Raw genomic sequence first — 20,254 nt, forward strand, 5'->3', positions numbered from 1 at the left:
GGTAAAAGCTATCAGAAGAAAGAATGGTCATTACGTTCTTAGTGCTATCGTAGGTGCCATGTTTCACTCTTCTTTGCGTGTGCGTGGATGTGTGTTTATGGTTTATTCGCACTGATTAAGCTTATTCCCTCCAGGCTACTTTCAAGCTTTCAATTAAGATTCTAAACAGAAATATACTCTGCATTCATTACCCTCATCCTTCCTAACAAGCTAAAAAGCGTGTGTGTGTGTTTGTGTGTATATATGCACGTCCGTGTGTTAGGGTTCCCGTGTGTTTATTGGAAGAAGCGGTAATTCCCTATTTTCCCGTGAAAATCCTGAGCGATGATTCCAAGGCTGGAGCAATGATGTGTGCCGCTCTCCTTGTTGAATGTTAATTAAAGTCTCATTATGATAGGATGATACAAGACATTCATATTAGATGTTGTTGCGGTCAAGTGCTCTCCTCATTGTGAAGATATCCTGTAATGGTGTTTGGGGCCTGTTTTTGGTGTGTAACACAGGTACCACAAATGGGAATTGAGTGTTTTTATTGACATTTTTCCATCATTTCTTTTTTTTAATCAATGCCGACTTTATTATGTCCATTTGTTACTGCATGTAGTTTTAGCAGCTTTCTTCAATAGTTTGAATAAATGTCCGTAATTCAAATCCAACCCCCTCCCCCAAAATCAGTAACATGTTTTACCAAAAAAAAATAAAAAAAAAATATATATATATATATATATATATATATATATATATATATATATATATATATATATATATATATATATATATCGCCCTCTGTATTTTTGCGTGATGTAGTGATGATCACGGATTATATGATTTGTGTCTGTGTTGTTGTAGTTTTTATTTATTTATGTTTTTTTTTTTTAATTGGGTGTGCTGGATTTCACATGGAACTTCTGCTGTTATGTAATCTGAGAGGGAAACCCCATCCTTAACATGCACGCACACACACAAATTGTCCTTCCAGGATGCACACGTGCGCCACACGGCTCTACCCAATTTGTGCTTGCTTTCAATATACACATACACTAACTGGTCATCGAGATATTTCAGTCTTGCTTATCAATAGTGTGTGTATAATTTACTGTGTAAATGATTCATTTTTGTATCAGACATATTCATAGATTTTTAGTTTAGTAGATTATATTCTGTCAAGTACTATTAAAAATCTTCAATTGACTCATCTGAGCGGCCATCCAGGAGAAAAATGGCGCATATCTTGTCCTGATTAGCAGGCATCAATCCAACTTCCAGTAGTAAATATTTTTAGACTCACCAATGAGGTACGCACATATTTGTTTATAGATTTATGTTTATTGTACTACAATTAAACCGTTTTGTCCACATTTATTGCTTCAATTCAATAGACATTGTGCTTCTTCTTCCAATATCAGAGCCATGGCCACCTGAGGACAGTATGTTAAAGACATGTATAAACATGGAGCCAGTCATTACACCTCAGTAGTTTACAGTAATATTAGTCATTCTTTGCAAAGGATAAAGACAATATGCCTGTGAGTATCTTTAGAGACCATCTTTAGGGACCTGCGTTGTTTGTAGGAGTGAAGATAAACTAACGTTTTGTATATACAGTACATATAACCGGTCATTACGCCTCACTAAACTGCATAACATCAGTAGGCATTCTTTTCAAATAATAAAGATTGTGAGTGCCTGTGTGTATTATGTTGTCTACATGTGTTGCTTCACTGTTTGTTTTGTGCAGATTGTTTCTGTTTGTTGATAAAACAAGAATAAAAAAAGTCACACAAATGATGATATGTATCTCCAAATACTCCTTAGTTGTGTCACTTATATTCCAAGGCACCAATGTGTTATTTTACATATGATGCATTCCAATACTGTAGTGTCACGTAGGCTACAATATCTTACATGTGTACAGTTCCATAACACTTGTACATTAACTAATAGCTTTAGCATGCAGAACACAACTCCCCACTGCTGACAGCTACACAATATAACCTTCTTTAGGATCATCATAATAAATGTATACCGCCAGCTTCACATACCATATCTTAACATTGCAACTATACCCACCAGCTGTTTTTATTGGCCTAATGAATATTTGTACAGCAATAGTGTACAAAATGCATTGTTAAGTTGTTTGCCGTCTTGGTTTTTGCATTATCTTTCTATGACTGTAGCGTGGGTCTGAAGCCCAAGAGGGATTCCAAAACAAACACACCATGAAGTTAGCAGAATAAAATAACACTTGCTTTTAAACTACAAGCACAAATCTCTGTGCTGGAACTATAGTTGCAGGATTTGGGAGGCGTAGGTTAACGATGGGTGATGGCTGAGAATTAACCTATAGCAATGTCAGACCCTACTTTCAAAGGTTAGACATTCTCTCATTGTCATTCAGTATGAAGTTGAAAAAAACACACACAGAGATAAGGAGTATTCAGATGATGAAAATATTGACATTTACCTCTCAGAGCGAGTGATAGAATTAGAGGAGAGATAGAAAATGAGAGCGTGTGTGGGTGGAGGATACCTGAGGGAGCGTTACACTGCAGCATTCTTTGTCTGTGAATGTGTGTGTGCGTGCGTGCGTGCGTGCGTGTGTGGGTGGGAGCAAGAGAGGCAGCGAGGGTGAGTAAGGTGGGGGTACACTTGGGACCCCTCCAGCACTGCAGCAGGTTTTGTGTATGTGTGTGTGTGTGTGTGTGTGCGCGTGTGTGTGTGTGTGTGTGTGTGTGCATTGTCCAGCCCCCACACTACCAATGGGTCAATCTCATCCCTTGAACCCCCCACCCCAGGCCCCCCACCCCTTGGTTGCTATGGAAACACACCTTGAGCAAACCCCCTAGAGAGCTCCATATTCCTCCACCCTCCATCCACTGCTCTCCTCCTGGCTGCACTTTATCTCCCGCCATCTCGGTTGCCCCCCTCTGCCCATCCCGCCATCTCTCTACCTCCATCCGACTGCATCCGCCTTTTCCCTCCGTGGCTCGCTTTTGGCTGCCGTCCCCCTATCCGTCCTCCTTCTATCGCCTGGCATCCTTGACGGCCTCTGCGCCGCGGGAGACCAAACACACACTCACGCGCGCCTACTCCTCTTTCCTCACCCACACAGATTCACATAGTTTTGGGAAGGAGAGGCTTGACAAGTGCAAGGAGGTGCAGTAATGGAGGGTTGGTACCCCAGGGACCCCTTGCAGCCAGTGCCGAGATAGCAATAGAGGAAAAAGGGTCGTGGGGTTTTAGGGTTAGTGGGTGCCTGAATACCCTCAGGAGCTTCACAGTCTATGGTAAGACAAGATGTGTGTTGTGCGTGTGTGTACACGCATGAGTGTGGTATGTAATCGGGTAGGCATCCACCTTAGGGATCTGGGAACTCATTTGTGCTCTGCTGCATGTTTCACTCTGTGTGAGTGTGTGTGTACGGTGATGCCACCTGGTCCCCCTCTGGTCAATTAGCAGAGTGAGCGGAGGCTAAGAAGAGCGACAAGCTATTGCGGGGTGCACAGATTCCAACAATCAGGTCAAATTTGCGCCTTCCTCTTCATGATAAAACTGACGATTATATGAAAGATAATCCTGAGCAATTATTGCCTTCTGCTGGAAGGCTGACCTAGGTAAATGATAATTCTGTTTAAAATTGACGATGGGGAAATCTTGATATGCAGTATGTAGTCAACACTGAGTTGGACTTTGTCTCACCAGTCATTCACCAATGTAAGTGACAAGAATAAGAATTTTCAACAGCAACGGAGTCAGCAAATGAGCTGCAGCCGAGAACAGATGTCTGAGCTTCCTTTATTTCTTTGGTTACTATGACTAGTACCTCTTCATCTTTGTTTTTTTGGGGGGGCAGTCTGATTAACTTGTGGCACCACGCTGTCTCCTATAGGTCAGTCTTGGTACTTCAAAGGACATTCTAATTGAATGAGAATATCGGTGCAGATATTGTGATGAGTGGCTTTTCTTTGTTCTGCATTGAGTACACCACACACTATAAAACAAAATGGTTTTTTTATACAACTCTGGCGTCAGGTGGAATCATTGTATCACCAAAATAGTCTTTTTTCAGGAGACCCGAAAAAGGCAGATTTATCCAACCTAAAATAGACCTAAGGACATTACTGCTTTAGGCAATGTGTAAAGAATAGAATAGAATAATAAAGAATAGAATTCCTTTATTGTTATTGTATAGATATACCTCGCTTTAGGCTGCCAATGAGCAGTGCATGTACTGTACTGTGTACACGGATGCACACACCACGTTAGTATGACGCCAGACCAATTTTTTGTTCAAGTGTTTTGTTCACATTGCATATTAAAAGCTGGACTTGGGCTATTAAATGCCCTTAGATACCAAGACCCTGGTGGAATCCTGAAGATTTTGTAAAAATGTCAGCATGAGTAAGTGTACCGCCAATGAGGAAATGAAGCAAAAATGTCTTGCCAGTGCTTGTCATTAGCTTTGTCATAGCAACCCATCAAGCGTATCGAGTAATATTATGGGAATTGTTAACGCAGCTGGAACAGTCCCTCAAAAAATCAGCCTTTTTTTTTTTTTTTTTCATGAAATGTGTGGAAAAAGGCTGTCTACCCAAATGTCATTGTTCGGTTACAAATTCCAAATTTTAACCTTCACCCTGGCTGTCTCTTTTTGTCTCTCTTTCATCCTTCCTTCCCATGTGTTCTCTTTCCCAGCATGGGCCTCCCATGCTGGTGTGTCTGTGTGCGTGTGCGTATGCGTGCGTCAAATGCACGCTGTGAGACAAAGTGTAACGGCAGGATGCTCTGCGACTTTGTCATCTCACTATGGGACACACACACAAACGCTCGCGCCTGGACTAGGTCTCAGAGGGAGACGGCATACCGAGTATGCCGTCCCCACACATAGTGATCAAAACAATGTATTTGTCACAAGAGAACACCTTTTTCATGGCACACACACACACACACACACAACTGCACATTGGTTGGAGGCCTGTGCCCATTCCCTTGTTCCGGACAGCCCAATTATGTCTCTAAATCAAAATTTGGTCCCTTCAATTCTCTCTCTCACTTTTTTTCCTACTTGTTTTTATATGTAGCCATTTAATTCCGTTACCCTCTAAAAATGGCCAAACATATTTCTTCATATAGCTGGAAATGACAAAAAGCATTTCAAAATTGTAGTATGAAACACGACAATTAATTTAAATGCAACGCTTCCAAACGTCTTTCACTTGCAATCCACCGTCTCTTAATGTGTGTCGCCCACCATGTGACTGCCCCCCGCTGCTTCAATCTTCTAGTCAATGATAATGAACTTCTATCAGTCTCGCTGGGCCTCGGACACTCTGGCGCCTACACAACCCAGCAGCCTTTGAGGTTTATGTGTCTGTGTGTGTGTCTGCCTTTGAGAATATTGTGATGTTTGGGGGCCGCCAGTCGCGAGGCATAAGCATCCTCATAAGCCTGTGTGGCACCCGGCACACACGCACACACGCATGCTCGGACACATACACACGCAGCTATTGAAGCAGGATTAGGGCACCCTTGTCGGCCTTTGAGGCAAGAAAAGATGGGAAATGTTGTGCGTGTGTGTGTGTGTACTTGTCAGTATGGGTGTCATGGTTGTATGACTGAAGATGTTATTAGCCTCACAATCGCCTGCAGCTTGTTGTGCTGACTTGAGAGTGTGTGCATGAACCAGTGGCATCTTTTATTTGTGTCACTTATCACAAAGCATGTCTTTCATCGACTTGATGTATTAAACAATGTTTTATAATAAGTCGATGTATGAGTTTTCTCTTATATAATGTTGATGGAAAACATGTAATAATGTGCATGATACCGTGCTCATTTTACCTCTGGAAATTGTTGAGTCCCCGGGAATCACAATACTAAAAAACTATGGGCCCAACAGAAATGCTTGGAGTCCCAAAGATTGCACAATAAAAAGGACAAAGTTAGTCCAGGGTTCAAACCGCATTTATAAGACGTGAGCAAAAACAATTTTCAAAAATTTTGAAATAACAGCAGAAACTTACATGTATCTTCCATCATCATCCTCATCATATTGCAACCACTAATATACCCCATTCCAGATTGGTAGAAACGTCCACTTTTTACTTTGACTCTTTGCTTGTTTAGCTTCAACATGTCTGTTTTGCTATATCTCTATTTGTAAGGACACTTTTAATGCTTACCTAATCACCACAGCTTTGATATTCAAACTTTGTTGGTTAGCCATGAAGCGAAACGTTGCATTTTAATTCATGGCAGTGTGGCTTTAGAGCAAAGTGCAAGACTGCTCTCGATAAGGACGTGACGATTGGCTTTCCTCCATTGTGTGTGTCGTCCGGCTGTCTCGTTGCTTGATTTTCCGGATTCGGAAGAGGACAGCAAACAAATAAATAAAAATAATTGTAATATAAAAAGATACAGGAAGCGTATTGATTCTTTTTCCATTTAATATCGATATAGTGATGTTTTAAATCCATTTAGATTTTAGTAAATGAGAATCGCTATTTTTTTTTTGGCACACCCCTACGAAAATCTTGTCCGGTGGACACAAAATGATATAAAAGTATGCTTCGCTGTCAAAAATTTTGAATGCAGGAAAGCAGCCAAACGGGAGCACTGCCAAAGGTGGAGTTGTTGAGTTCCATTATATATCTTGATTTCCAGTGATGCTACCGACGCTTATTTCCAGAATCAATATATCTGGTTATTTTTTATACATTGTTTATAAAATTGATTCATAGATATTTTAGAATGATTTTGAATTTGTAATTAATGTCAATCTTATTTTTTTTCATTTTAGACAACCCTCTATTGATAATTCATTAGTTGTTGAATAATCGTTGCTTCTTTATATTGTACTCAATTTTTTACTTAAGGGGATTTTGGGACCGTTACACTAAGAGACAAAACATTCACTTTTTTTGGTGTTGTGTCAAAATTCATAAAGCAGGAGGCAAAAAAATGAGATGCAGCTAGCAGATGGACGCACGGCCTTGTAAAGAGGAGCAGCTCAGCTCTTTGATTTAATACATTTATATCTAGGCGTGCAGTGCAATTGTGAGAGTGATAACGTACAATACATTATGTAAAACTGTGACACACCAAATTATGCAGATGTGCACTAATAAAACTTCAAATAAAAACGTGAATGTCGTAGCATTATATCATTAAGTTATGGACGTTATGTCCAACGCTTTAATGGGACAAGTAAATGGGCTTTGGGCCATCCAAATGAATCAGCAAGCGAGGGACCAGGATGAGAATAAATGGAGTGAGCGACGAGCTAAGTGGGGGATACAGTGGACAGTCGGGGGCTGTGGGATAACGAGGACCGAGAGAGGGATGGGTGGCTACAGGATGGAGATAGATCACTCACAGCCCCAGTGGGGAGGACAGGCAATTACCAGTTGGGGCATACGTACCACTGAGACTGTTGGGTGTTAAGTGTACAACAGGGGATGGAAAATAAAAGCAGAACATGTGGCAGAGATGAAACGGGAGTGGACGTGACTGATGTCTCCCAAAACAAATGCCCCGCTCCCCACCTTCAGTCAAAAATGGCTTAACAAAAGAGCTGATTTATTTCATGTGTTTCACCTCCAGCAAGGAGGCGATGTTGTTTAAAAGTAAGTCAGTAATTAGCATTAAGACAATGATGGAAAATCCAGAGGCCTTTCATTATACTTGGAACAAACATCTAAATGAATTTGGAATTAGCGCTCTGGTCAGTCATGGTAAACTTAAACGGCCCGTGAAAGTTTTTGACGTGCGGATTTTTCTGTGTTTATCTTGCTCTATGTTCTTCCGTCACTTCTTCACGACATTGGTCTGCCTGCTGTATCTACATCAAACATCTGTCATGAATGCTGTATTATTAAGTGTAAAATATGTCCCTGTTTTTTTTCATATGCTCGATCCAGCCTTCACGCGCATATGTATATCCGTGTCCTATTTGCAGAGGAGGGCATCAATCACGAGTGCAAGCTGTGTAACCAGATGTTTGATTCACCTGCCAAGCTGCTCTGCCACCTGATAGAACACAGTTTCGAAGGCATGGGAGGTACCTTCAAGTGTCCCGTCTGCTTCACAGGTGAGAGGAAAGCAGTGCACGTTCACCTTCAAGGACAGTCTGCCTGGAACTTTTGAGGCTGTTGTGCTTGATTAGCATGATAACCAAAAAGTTGTACAGTTATGTTCATTCTTTCTTTTAAAGACGCTTTGTTTACATTTCCATCATCAAAAAATATATCATTGTGATTATGAATTTTGGAACCCTGGTGCACCTAGGTGGGCAAACATTCAAGGTCACACGATTTTTAAAATGGACAAATGGATTGATGAGGGTTATAGTTAGATGAGGTTAAATTAAAATACATAAATAAATGTAGATTTTGTATTTAAATTTATGATTGTAATTTAAAATAAATAAATAAATACAATGTCGATGACACTCCTCCTTTCACGTCAATGGTGCTTTTAGTGTTTAAGGGATGCTTTACTTATGAAGCACTTTCTGGGTCTGAATTGTTCATATTTTCTCAATAAGTAATTTGATATTTTCCTTGTACAATTAGCACCTTTAAATGTTGTCTGTAAACTTGGGTAGCGACCAATAATCTCACTTGTTTTCTGTCTGGTCATGTGACATTCACAAGCTGCGCACCCGCTGGAATGTTTAATAGGACAATCAATTTTAAGAATATTTAATTGTGACAGCCCTAATAAGGGCCTTTAAGTGCCTCCCTTGCACCGTCATAGTCGAGGGGTGGGGGGAAGACACGTAATGCCTTTCTATTTGTTTTTAGCTTCACTCGCTGCTTTTTCTACCAAAACTGCTTTTGCTTTTGACCCTCCCTTATCCTGACTCTCAAAAGCATCTTCCTTCCCCTCCCCCCCATGTACACGCACTTACGCTCTCCATGACACTTCGTGTCTCTCTTGGCTTTCCCCAGTTGTTGAGTTGAGTTTTGTGTTGTGTGCGGGTTCCCCAGGTGCACAGCAATGCTTTAAACTTTAACTCTATTCCTCGGTGGCCTATGAATTAGTAAAATGGCCACTGCTCCTATGGGGAGTCTTAATTATTCAACACATACACACTGAGTGAAAACCAGAAGTTTACTGAAACAAAAGAGAAGCAAAGAGAGAACGATGAGAAAAAAAAAGAACTCTATGAAACAACACTGGAGCAGAAGTTAAAAAGGAGAGATAATTTATTGATAAATATCACAAGGTCTGCTGAGGATAGCTCTTCTTGTTTTCTCTGCTTATTTCCCCTGCTTCCCCCTATGTGCTGTTCTCCCATACTCTCCCATTTCCTGATGGTTCTATTCAATGTGTGAGTATTTGTACAGCTTCAGCACTTGTTATTGTATTACCTGTTAAGTGGACAATAATTATGAGCTTTTCACACTAAGAAACACCTTTGTGAATTAAATCAGTATTATTTGTCTTGAATGGTTATTTAGACTTGAGGCCGCTCAGTGGTCTTCTAATGTGGAAGCCATGATGGCTCTCCTGATATTTTGATATTTCAGTTTTTATTGCTACAAGTGCCTTAACATTTCACATAGTGGCTTGTTTATCTCACTCCCTTAATCTTTTTTTTTCTTACCTCTGGGTTGATGCTTCAGTGTGTTTAATCTGTGTTCTTTCTCCTCCAGTGTTTGTACAGGCCAACAAGCTGCAGCAGCACATTTTTGCGGTCCACGGTCAAGAGGACAAGATTTACGACTGTTCGCAGTGTCCTCAGAAGTTCTTCTTTCAAACCGAACTGCAAGTAAGTTGGATGCGTCGCATACCTTGATTGGTTTGCCATCGGTTGATTTTGTCTGAATCAGGACAAGGGGGTAATTTAGGTGCTTGTATGAGAATGTGTGTGTGTGCATGTGTTTAAATGGGTAGATGGGATCAGTCACCCAAGTGTAGGTCATAAGCCAGCTGTGGCGTGGTCACTTATGAGGTTAATTGCTGGTCTTGCATTTCAGCGTCATTATCTTTATTATGGAGTCATTTTGCAACTCACCATTGAAAGTGGAAGTTGTGGATCTTTTTCACCTGATGCTAACACTATAAACTTTGTACAAAGATTTTTATACAAAATGTACGCCACTCTTTTATTTGCAAACTATGATAAATATGAGCATTTTCCGTAGCGCACAGATGATGGTGTTAATAATTGATGCAGGATAAACAAAACAAAGGTCCCACTGCAGATTTTTTTTTTTTTATGAATCTGCGACAGAATCATAACTTTCATTTTTAGTATATACTCAAAGAATAACAAATTTCAGTCTACTTCCTAATTTAATGTTTAGCTTTTCTATCTATCAGTTCATTGTATCTCAGCAATATTGGCAGCTACCAAATTAGTGGTCTGATCCATTAACAAACTAAAAAAATAAATAAATAAATTTAAAAAAAAGTTGACGATGAGCATGTGGCAGTATAAAAAGTGGTAGTTGAAAGATATATGGATCTATAATCTGAGGAGTTAAAGTCCTTCAAGCCAAAAGACCCACGTAGTGGCAGTGATTTTTAGGTTGGAAAGTGTTGGGCATATGGCCGGCCAGTCAATTTAACAGCAGGGTAACTGTTGGACCCTGTCGGTTAATGTCCACACAGACACTACTCAACAGTTGCTGTCATTCCTCTTTACTTATGCACAGTCCCAGGTGACTCCTCACCTCTGAAAGTCTTAATAACGTATTTAGTAGTGGCCATTTTTAAACACTTCTTTGGCTTAATACAGTGGTTGACTCCAGGGAAAAGGCTTTGATTTTGTCATGTTTTTTTTTTTTTTAGTTTCAGGCACTTTGATGCATTTGGTTATTTTTTTTCTGAATAGAGAATAATATCATTTTTCAATTTGTTTACATTTTCTTTTATGCTTTCATAGATGACTAAAACCATCAAAAGAATATTTAAAGTCAACAGGCTGAAGTTTGGAGGTTTGGGGCAATTTTAGGTCTCTAAGGTGTTCACTGAATATCAACATTAATTATTGATTACTTCAACTCATACACTGTCAGCTATTTTAGAGAATGCAGACATGTTCAATACAAAAAAGGCTTAAAAAGCCATCAATTTCTGATTTATTAAACTTTAGACCCATTCAAACTTCATTTGTATTGATCCACAAAAATATAATCAACTTAAAGTGTCGTCTTTTGGATCATAGAAGAAATCTGTTTTCATAAAGAAATAACCTAATTATTAATAATTATTTTTCTGCAAAGTGTCAGACCTGTTCTCAAAAATAAATAACTATAAAAAAATATGTGTTGACAGGAAAACATTCTTAAAGCGTCCTGTTTTGGGATCATAGGAGGAATGTGTTCACAAAATAAATAATTATTTTAACAGGTAACGAGATGTGGCACATGACAAGTTGGGTCCAACCATTCTGGTATGCTCCTGGGGGTTAATCTGGGTTTTTACAATAATGAAAATGAATAACCTACTGAACATAAAATGTGTTTTATCAACTTATATTTTCCTGAAACAATCAATTAATTCAATAATTATTTTTTAAGGATTTTTGTATGTTTGTTTTATTTAAACTCTCAAGTACCCCCTTAAATTCCTTCAAGTACCCCGAGGGGTCCTAGCACCCCCATTTGAGAACCAGTGATCTAGTCCATCCCTAGTTTATCATGAACACTCTAAGATTGAGTAAGGTCATAAAAGATTCATTCTTTTTGGGGGGCACTCAACTCACTATTTCTTCGCCCTTTGGTGGCGCACTTAAGGCTTTATCCACCTTATTAACTCTTTAATGGCCATCCCAAATGTGTGTGTGCGCGCTTGTGCATTTGTGATAACCTGCCGCCTCATTCTGCAATGCCACTGCTCCATTGTCCCACAGGGGGGCTCTCTAAGTGGGCTGGACAGAAAGGCCGACTGGCGGAGATGGAGAGCTCCTACCAAGGAGGTTAATGCCACTGCTAGCATTTATCGCGCGCGTGTGTGTAATGGGGTTATTTGTGTGTGTGTTTTAATGAGGTGCGGATGGATGGAGACGGCTGCTTGGCTAGCTCGAAAAGGCTTCGGCCTCTTTCAAGTCCTCGGAGAGTTTATATGATGTCCGGCTCACAGTCTCGTCCTCTATCTCGCTCACACACGCATACAAGCACACACACACACACACACACAGGCACACACCCAGGGGTCACTGCGGCATGGACACACTGCTGCATCATCCCCTCTCCCTCCAGACTGATTTCTTCTCGGCTCCTTCATTTCGCCTACTTCCAACTTGGTCCCTCCTTTGGCATGCAAAGGCCCGTCGGTTTGCTGGCTCTCGCTGCCCATGTTTTATCATACATTTTCGCTCGTCCGATCTTCCTCCCGGCCTCACGTTTTTGTCTTCCCGCTTCCCTACTTCTGACTCCCCTCGTGCGTCCCAGAAGAACCAGCCCCTATGCATATTTTAGCCCCTCTCCTCTCTTCCTCTCCTCTGTGCCACTCCCTGGTGCCACATAAATAGTGCAGACGTAAGCTGGTAAATAAGAGATGTTTTGCTGTGTCTTTGTGCATTGGTGTTTGTGTGGGGGACTGAGGGAGGGTCTGTAAATAAAAAATGCTTTGGCCCTGATCATCGAGGTCCTTCTAGATCTCATTTAGTCCTCAGCTTTCTTTCTGCCTTACTCTCGGTCAATGTTTTTTTTTTAGTTTTTTTTTTTTTCTGAATCACTTCTAGATCACATTGCTTTTGGGGTTCCTCTAAGGGTCCTGCTTTGCAGCTACTGCCCTGAAAGTTTCCCTTCATCCCTCCATCACCAAACCTCCCCAGTCATCCCTCACTTTGATTCCTCTGGATCTGTTGTTCTCCTTTAGCGTTGGTTAATATTGCATCAGCTCTAGATGGGTGGATTGCTGGTCAGATAAATAAGTGAATGGATGGGGGATCGTTAGTTTTGTACAATGTGTTGTCTCTCTCCACCTGCGCTTTGCCCCTGTGGTGTTGAATATTATAGTTTTGTATGGACACACCACAATGCTTTTAGACGCAATTAAAGAATGTGTACTGATTTTACATTCACAGACCCAACCTTGGAGATACACCTCTACAATCTAACGAGAACCGATATAAAACAATATAAATTATTTAGCCTTTGCGGTCATAATATTTCTCAGAGGTGGATTCACTTGACACTATATGTTCGCCGTATTTGAAATAACTGACGCTGTCAAAACTGGGCATTAATTGGAGCTGGTCATTCATTTTTAAATTGCACTGATGTATGGAAATCTAAAGACAGCGTACACCCTACATTATTTCATTATAGTTACAGGTGTGCTGTAGCCTATCTCAGTTGACCTTGGGCAAGGTGCTCGGTGGGCACACCCTCGACTAGTTGCCAAGCAAACTAATGATGATCCTAATTGGAACGAAAACTATTCAACAATGATCCGTCCCACCAGTATTGTATAAACTTAAAATAAATTAAGGAAAGATTTCGATGTATTTATTTTCACCAGAGGTGGCCATCTTACTTATTTTTGCTGGTCCAGCACTCGGCAGTGCAAAACCCCCCGTCCATCATCGGCGGTCAGCCATTTTTTCAAGTCAGACCAAATTGTAATTGTCCTTCTTTCAGTCCGTCGGAAACGCAGAAACACATTTTTAACTAGACAATGCAAATTTTTGCAGAGGAGCTCAGCAGACCTGTTGTGACGTCCTGGTCGTGGTCACACCAAAAACACATTGACTAATGGTGATAAAGAGTCAATTGGTGCGTTATGATTAGGATTATCCAATAAGATTATTCTTACTTTTTGCAGCTACTGAGGTAACCCTTAAGAATGCTGGGCCGCTTTCAACTACCGTCTCCAGTGAATCCTGGACACATTTCCACTGGAGTTTCCTCTTCTTGGTGGATCTCTTTTATGATGAGTCAGTTGACACATTTAACTAGCAATTACAACGACAGGCGAAACACAACCGTTCTGACATTCTTATTCCTACGTTTTTTTGGACGTTCCCGTGACTCATTGCTTCGTCTGCCACCCACATGTCCATCGATGACGGACTGCCCAACTCTGGTTTTCACAAGGTAAAGCATCCAACAAAACTCAACGTATCGCTGATGTGAAATCCAGACTGAAAATGAATGGCGCTTGTGCAAAGACACTTTAACTAGTAAACGCCTTACAAGTGCAACATGACTCAGCCTTCGACACATTTTCACAAGTAGGCAGCCAACAAAATATTTACTTTGTTGTTTGCACAGATACTGGCAGCTCTCTTTCCACCACTTTATGGTTATATTGTAGCTCTGTGTCAGCCTATCTTTAATGTATTATCTCTGCTGTTAGCATTATGTCTGAGAACAACGTGTTTGTCAGACTGAATCAAAGAGGCTCCCTCTAACTGAATAATGAAAAATGTGTATGTGGCTGAACCGCAATAGTTTTTGTCCTGTCTGTTTTTACTGTGGTGCTTTCTGACAATGTTTGGGTGCTGTTGTTGGCTGTGAATCTTGTGTGAAGTCAGAGCGCATGCTCTATGGTCCACATCTTTGTGATTGTGTGCGCAAGAGAGAGAATTTGATCCTTTGGCGTTCTACGTTAGAATGCTCAGTTGCCCCAAGTGCTCTCTGGGAGACTCTTATTTGAATGGGGACAGAGCAAACACGTGCACACACTCATGCTTCTTTCTGAGTCCAACTTAGAAGGTATAATCAACAAAAATACACGAGGGCACCTGTTGTTGCCAAAGGTTCAGTGTTTGTAAATGACATGTGTCATTTGTATTTAGAACTGATTGATTTTTTCTTCCTTATGACTATATGGAGCTCATTCACAAGTTTAGTTTTTTTATTAAATCTTCTCAGCGATTGGCTGGCAACAAGTCCAGGGCCTAGCCCGCAATTAGTCTTTTTGAAAGTCAGTTGGTGGAAGACTCCAGCTCATCAGGGCCCTAAACAGGATGAGCAATGGAAATGGACAGATGGATGTCTACATGTGGACACACTTCAAATGATGCATGCGTGCCTACATTTATTTATTTTTTTTTCCATTTTTGTTTTTGTTCGTATCTGTGGTTGCTCTTGTCACTCATGTCTACATGGACCACATTCCTCTGAGTACATTTGTTTTCGTGTTTTGGAAGGATCTTTGTTTGTTGTTAGTTTTTTGTGTGGCACTCGGTGTGACTCAAATGTGTCATGAGGTGCGCCGGTGTGATTAGCTGTCTGTGCTGGAAGTGAGGTCACTTCCTTCTATGCGTAATGGCTTCCAGCAGGGATCTTGCACCTTTACGGTTGCTTTGAGGTAGGCTGAGGGTGCGGGGGTGAGCGGTGTGTACCTTTCTCTCTCGTGTTGCGGTTTTGGGTGCTTGCCCTTTCGTGCTGTGAGTGTATTTTTGGTGTGTTTACTGGTCCAAACCGTACTGTCTGGGGCAGAGGGGAGGGGAAGTCCCTATGGGAGAAAACACTCAAAAACAGGAGGTCACACAGGGCGTGCTGGAAAGGAGGAAATCAGGGCTGGTCGTGACTCGGCTGAGAAAGAAGCCGATGTTTAGGATTTAAAAAAAAAAAGTCATTTACCAATTAGCTGAGTACTTGGGGGACTTACAGCAAGACGTGGACAAGTCACCCTGGGCGACACGCAAGTGAGGGGAGTGCAGAGTGTGTGTTGGTGGGATGCTCAGGACAGGGTGCATTTATTTTCAAGCTGCTCCCAATGCAGCATCCTGTCCTGGACGGGTGGGGGTAAAGACAAGCCAAGGAGGAGAGAAAGCGGGCTAGCCCATCTGCTTGTCCCCGACACACACATATATGTGGAGACGCGCACAATGTTGGAAGAATGTCAACTGAGCTATAAATATGTTGAACTCAAAAAAGACCACAAGGCCACCAAGGTGATTTTTCATTTGCTGTTAAAAAGGGCAACACTCACACACAAGTTTGGAGTGCCTCCAATTACCCCCACATATGCATGCATTTGACACACATTTATGTACTGACAGACATGTCAGTACACAAAGTAACTACATGATATATGAGTGGGTGCATCCAGGTCAATCACACTTTAAAGTGGACACTGATTGGCTGCCATTGTATTGGAATAACCTGATAGGCCCCTGTTATGAGTGAGAGGCTAAGTTCAGGAGCAGGGATGTGAAGATGGAAAAGCGTGCGAGGGTTTTCGGTCCTATGAATGGTAAATTTAACTTTAAAAAGAAAAACACCCAGACGAAACCTTGGGTAAAGGTAGAGTGTTATGCATTCTCGGTAGAAAGGAGCTTTCTTAACCACAGACGCAGTTCAAATTTAGCCTACCACATAAATGCAAAGCACCCGGGTGCCGCCACAGCTAACAGTAGCAACAAAGATGCAAATGTATGGCATGGCAAAGCTCTTTGCCAAACTAAACTCGAGAACACCTCGTGCTTGAGCAAGTCAGAGAAAGTCAGGACATAGAATGTTCAATGTTATTTTCCAGTTATTTGGCCAATGACAAAAGAAAACAGTGCCAATACTCCTGATGGTTGGACTTAAAGGTTACAGCCAGCACTTGGGACTCGTCTCAAATACTGCAGAAGGTGAATGTTACAACCGCATCTATTAAAGAAAACAAATGACTGAAGCCACTTTTTTGTTGTTGTATGTTAAAATTCATCTTTGTGAGACAGTCACAGAGATGTAAATGCAATGGGATTGCAGCCTATTTTTTGCCACTTTATTTACTAAATGCATCTCGTCTTTGCTGATCTCAGTGTTTGTGTAACATGTGTGATTGTACACATTGTGCTTACATTAAAATAAACAAACAATCATTTGACCAGATAGTGCCTCTGTATAATTTGGTTGCAAAATTGGATATTTTTAATCAAGTCTTTGATATTCAATAGGCATATAAGTGTATTCTTTGATATTGGATTGAATTTAATTGGAAAAAAAAATTGAGCTGAACTCCAGAATGTTTTGGAATGTTTTCAGGACATCAGTATTGATAGCCAACTATATGTCTATATGTTCTAACTTTCATTCTAACTTTCAGCGTGATCAATGCATGAACACACACAATCAGTAAAAGTGACAACACAAATGCACATCCACGGATTCAGTGTGCAATACAGAAGATAAGAGAAATGAGAGTGCACGACAAAGCAGATTACATTTTCTCTTTATCTCCATCTCCTCTTCTCTCCCTATGTTGTCCCCTTCTTCCCTGCCACCGGAGACTGTGTGTGTGTGTACATATTCAGTGTGCATAAGAGTGTATGTGTACGTGTGCGTGCATGTGCTCTTAGCTGCAAGTGCAAGGCCATGAATGCATTCCCATGTGTGCGTCTGGCAGTGCTGTGCGTAGGTAATGCGACAAGGCCATATTTCCCCTGGGCCTGGGGCTCTGCTGGCTATCCACTCGCTCGCTCTAAGCAGTTTAGGAAAAACAATGACAGGCCTCGATATGGACTGCTCCAGTCGTGCCGGGAAGACATCTCTTCTGAGGACATACCCCGCACACAAAAACCGTTACTGCCCCATATTGAGTTTTCATCAGAAACACGATTATATTTATGTTGTATATTATTTAACACTCACGCGTGCCTTGTTTGCATTGTGAGCTACTCATTAGCAACTTTGCCTCATAGTTCTGAATGTTGGCTCCAGCACAGACGTGACCCCAAGTCAGGACTTGACCTGTATGAAATGGATGGATGTGCAAACTACTAAACTTTTCATAACAATTCATCTCTTTCTTTTGGTGTTAGCTCGCTGTTGTTAAGACTTTTAGCACCACCTGTTTTACATTATCACACTCGCCGTAGTTTACAGGATCGGATCCCGTGGTTTTTTTGTGTGAAACGTCTGAAGGTGAGGATTTTATGAACAGCTGTTTTCATTTAGGGCTGTTTTTTGGAGTCTGTCTGTTGGACCAGAGAGAGGCCTTGGGTAGGGAGACTAGGCGCCCCGTTTTAACCAGGACACTTCTGATTTTCAGCCTTGCGTCCCGGGTCCTGACAAATTTGATCAACAACTGTGTGGAGAAGCAAAAGAGTGAGTACTATACTCTCTTGAGCAGTTGAGTCAATGACCACTCACACTGTAGGGACATCTCAAACATCGATAGAAATACTAATTCAATGCACCAAAACGGAAAGGAGTCCTCTTTGCACACATTACAATGCAATAGCTGAAGCATAAATATAGCCACCTGTCCAGACTGGATGGCGATTACCGGTAATTTGGTGATCATTTTGTCTAAATTGTTCCTGAGGAAAATTGATTGCATACTTCATTTTTAGCAAACTTGCTATGTTTCAGTTTTTAAATTTTGAAAATCTGGTCACCCTAGTCTTGGGTCAGAACCTCTATTCTAACCCCAAGTGTTTTTTGAATTTAGAAATTGGAGGGAAAGACCTTCTGAAACAGATACTTGCATATTAAATCAATGTATAAAATAAACATGTTCCGCTGATTGAATTGGGCTACTTATTTTTTTTGTTTACTTTAGGACTGCAACTAATAGTTATTGTGATAATTGCTTCTTTTGTTTATTCGTTTTTTGATTAATACATTTAATACATCTCATATGGTATCATTTGTATCTTTTTTTTTAATGTTGACTTCCATTTTCCAAACATTTAATTATTTCAAACTACCATTAATTATTTATGATTTTTTTTTAACTTTATCCGTGCATTGTGCTTAAAACAGAATAGACAAATTACAAAACAAGGTTGATACTCAAAAGTAATTGGTTGAAATTCAAGTTCAAGAAATCCTACCCTTTCGCCAAGATGAGGACAATGCTGCATTGCATATAATAACAACATAATATATAATATATATTATAGTGTATATATATGACAATATATCAATACCAATAAAATAACAAGATCAGTTTTCACATCACTTGTGTTGATTTTACATATTGGTTATACAGTCTCTAAATAAAACTGAAAAACATGGTTGCTACATGCATGTTTTGTTTGGCTGTGATATTATAAATATTTTTTTACATAAACCAAAAAAAAATAGTATACTGTATAACATATTATTTTTTTTCAAAAGTAAAAGTAAATTATTTCAATTTAGCACAAAGATAATCAATTTTCTTTCATGGAGGGCTGCACAATTTGGTTAACTGATGATAAGCTGAAATCCAGATCCAGAACATTTGGACAATTTTTAGTAAAAAAAAAAAAAAAAATCCAAAGTATTCATCTATCAAAAGAACGGATTTTTTTTATGAATAATTACATGTTGATTAATAGTTGCACCTCTATACCATTTTCTAATTTATTGTGATGTACCTAGTTTGAAAGGACAGACACATTAACATTCAAGAGGAACCAATAACTGAATAATTGATTAAGGAATCGATACTTATTTTGTTGTCCCTCAAACACACGCACACACTTGATCCCCTTTCCGCATGATCAATAATAAGCTTGAAGCATTAACACATACGTACATGAGAAAATGATAGCTGGTATCATGTGATAGCATCATCCATGTCACATTGACTTCCTGTTTGATGATCATCTTCCGCCTGCTCTCCCTCCGAGGAGCATCCCTCATCTCACCCTCCTCCCCTTGCCCTCGTACCATCCACAAATCAATACAGCAACACCGACAGCCCCCACTAATCGTCTACGTTTACCTTCCTCTAATACCGCCTCGCCTTTTACGCCCCAATCCAACTGCAATTTTTGAGAGGTCAAATGTGACGTAAGGTAGGAGAGCATGTGGTGATTGAGCTCGTGCCAAGACTTCAATCGTCCTTAAAAGAAGAATGAGCCTGACCTCCACTGGCTTGGATAAGAACTACAGCCTTTCAGTTCAAAGAGAGAGTGGAGGCCTTCCCGTCACAACGGGGTCAGTAGCCTTCTAATGCAAACGTGTGAAATTCCTTGAAACAGCAATACAGCATCCTTGAAACAGCGTGACGTTCCTTGATACAGCAATACAGCATTTACAGACGTGCTTCACTTTCCCCTGGACAGACTCGTGCTTGGACTCTAAAGCCGAGTGACGGATCCTGTCAAAACACACGACACGCTTTTGTGCACTAACACACATGCGCGCGCGCTCTGTCATGCTTAGCAAAGGGCTCAATGGAACATGCTCAGCAAGATAAGGGCCACAGAATGACAAATAAGTATTATCAACCCAAAACCATATATAATCCTTCACATTCGTGTCCCCAACCGGTCCTCCTCTCCTCTGTTGTGTTCACCCCCGTGCCTCTCTCTCGCTTGCTCTCTTCCAGCCAGCACCTCTTCTCTCGCTGCTTTCTTTAT

At 40.7% G+C, this 20,254-nt stretch overlaps 1 protein-coding gene across 3 annotated transcripts in view; it reads left to right on the forward strand.

The window, feature by feature from the left end:
* Positions 1-20,254, forward strand: part of znf423 (zinc finger protein 423) — a 129,215-nt gene that overhangs the window by 105,675 nt on the left and 3,286 nt on the right. For all 3 annotated transcript variants that reach the window (XM_088417873.1, XM_088417875.1, XM_088417874.1), the window contains 2 exons: positions 7,958-8,089; positions 9,660-9,775. In XM_088417873.1, the coding sequence (XP_088273999.1) occupies positions 7,958-8,089; positions 9,660-9,775 (248 nt within the window). The remainder of the gene's footprint in view (positions 1-7,957; positions 8,090-9,659; positions 9,776-20,254) is intronic.

Source organism: Hippichthys cyanospilos, chromosome 6 (assembly GCF_059441005.1).
Source record: "Hippichthys cyanospilos isolate Australia breed blue-spotted pipefish chromosome 6, RoL_Hcya_1.0, whole genome shotgun sequence".
In the NCBI taxonomy this organism is placed as follows: Eukaryota; Metazoa; Chordata; class Actinopteri; order Syngnathiformes; family Syngnathidae; genus Hippichthys; species Hippichthys cyanospilos.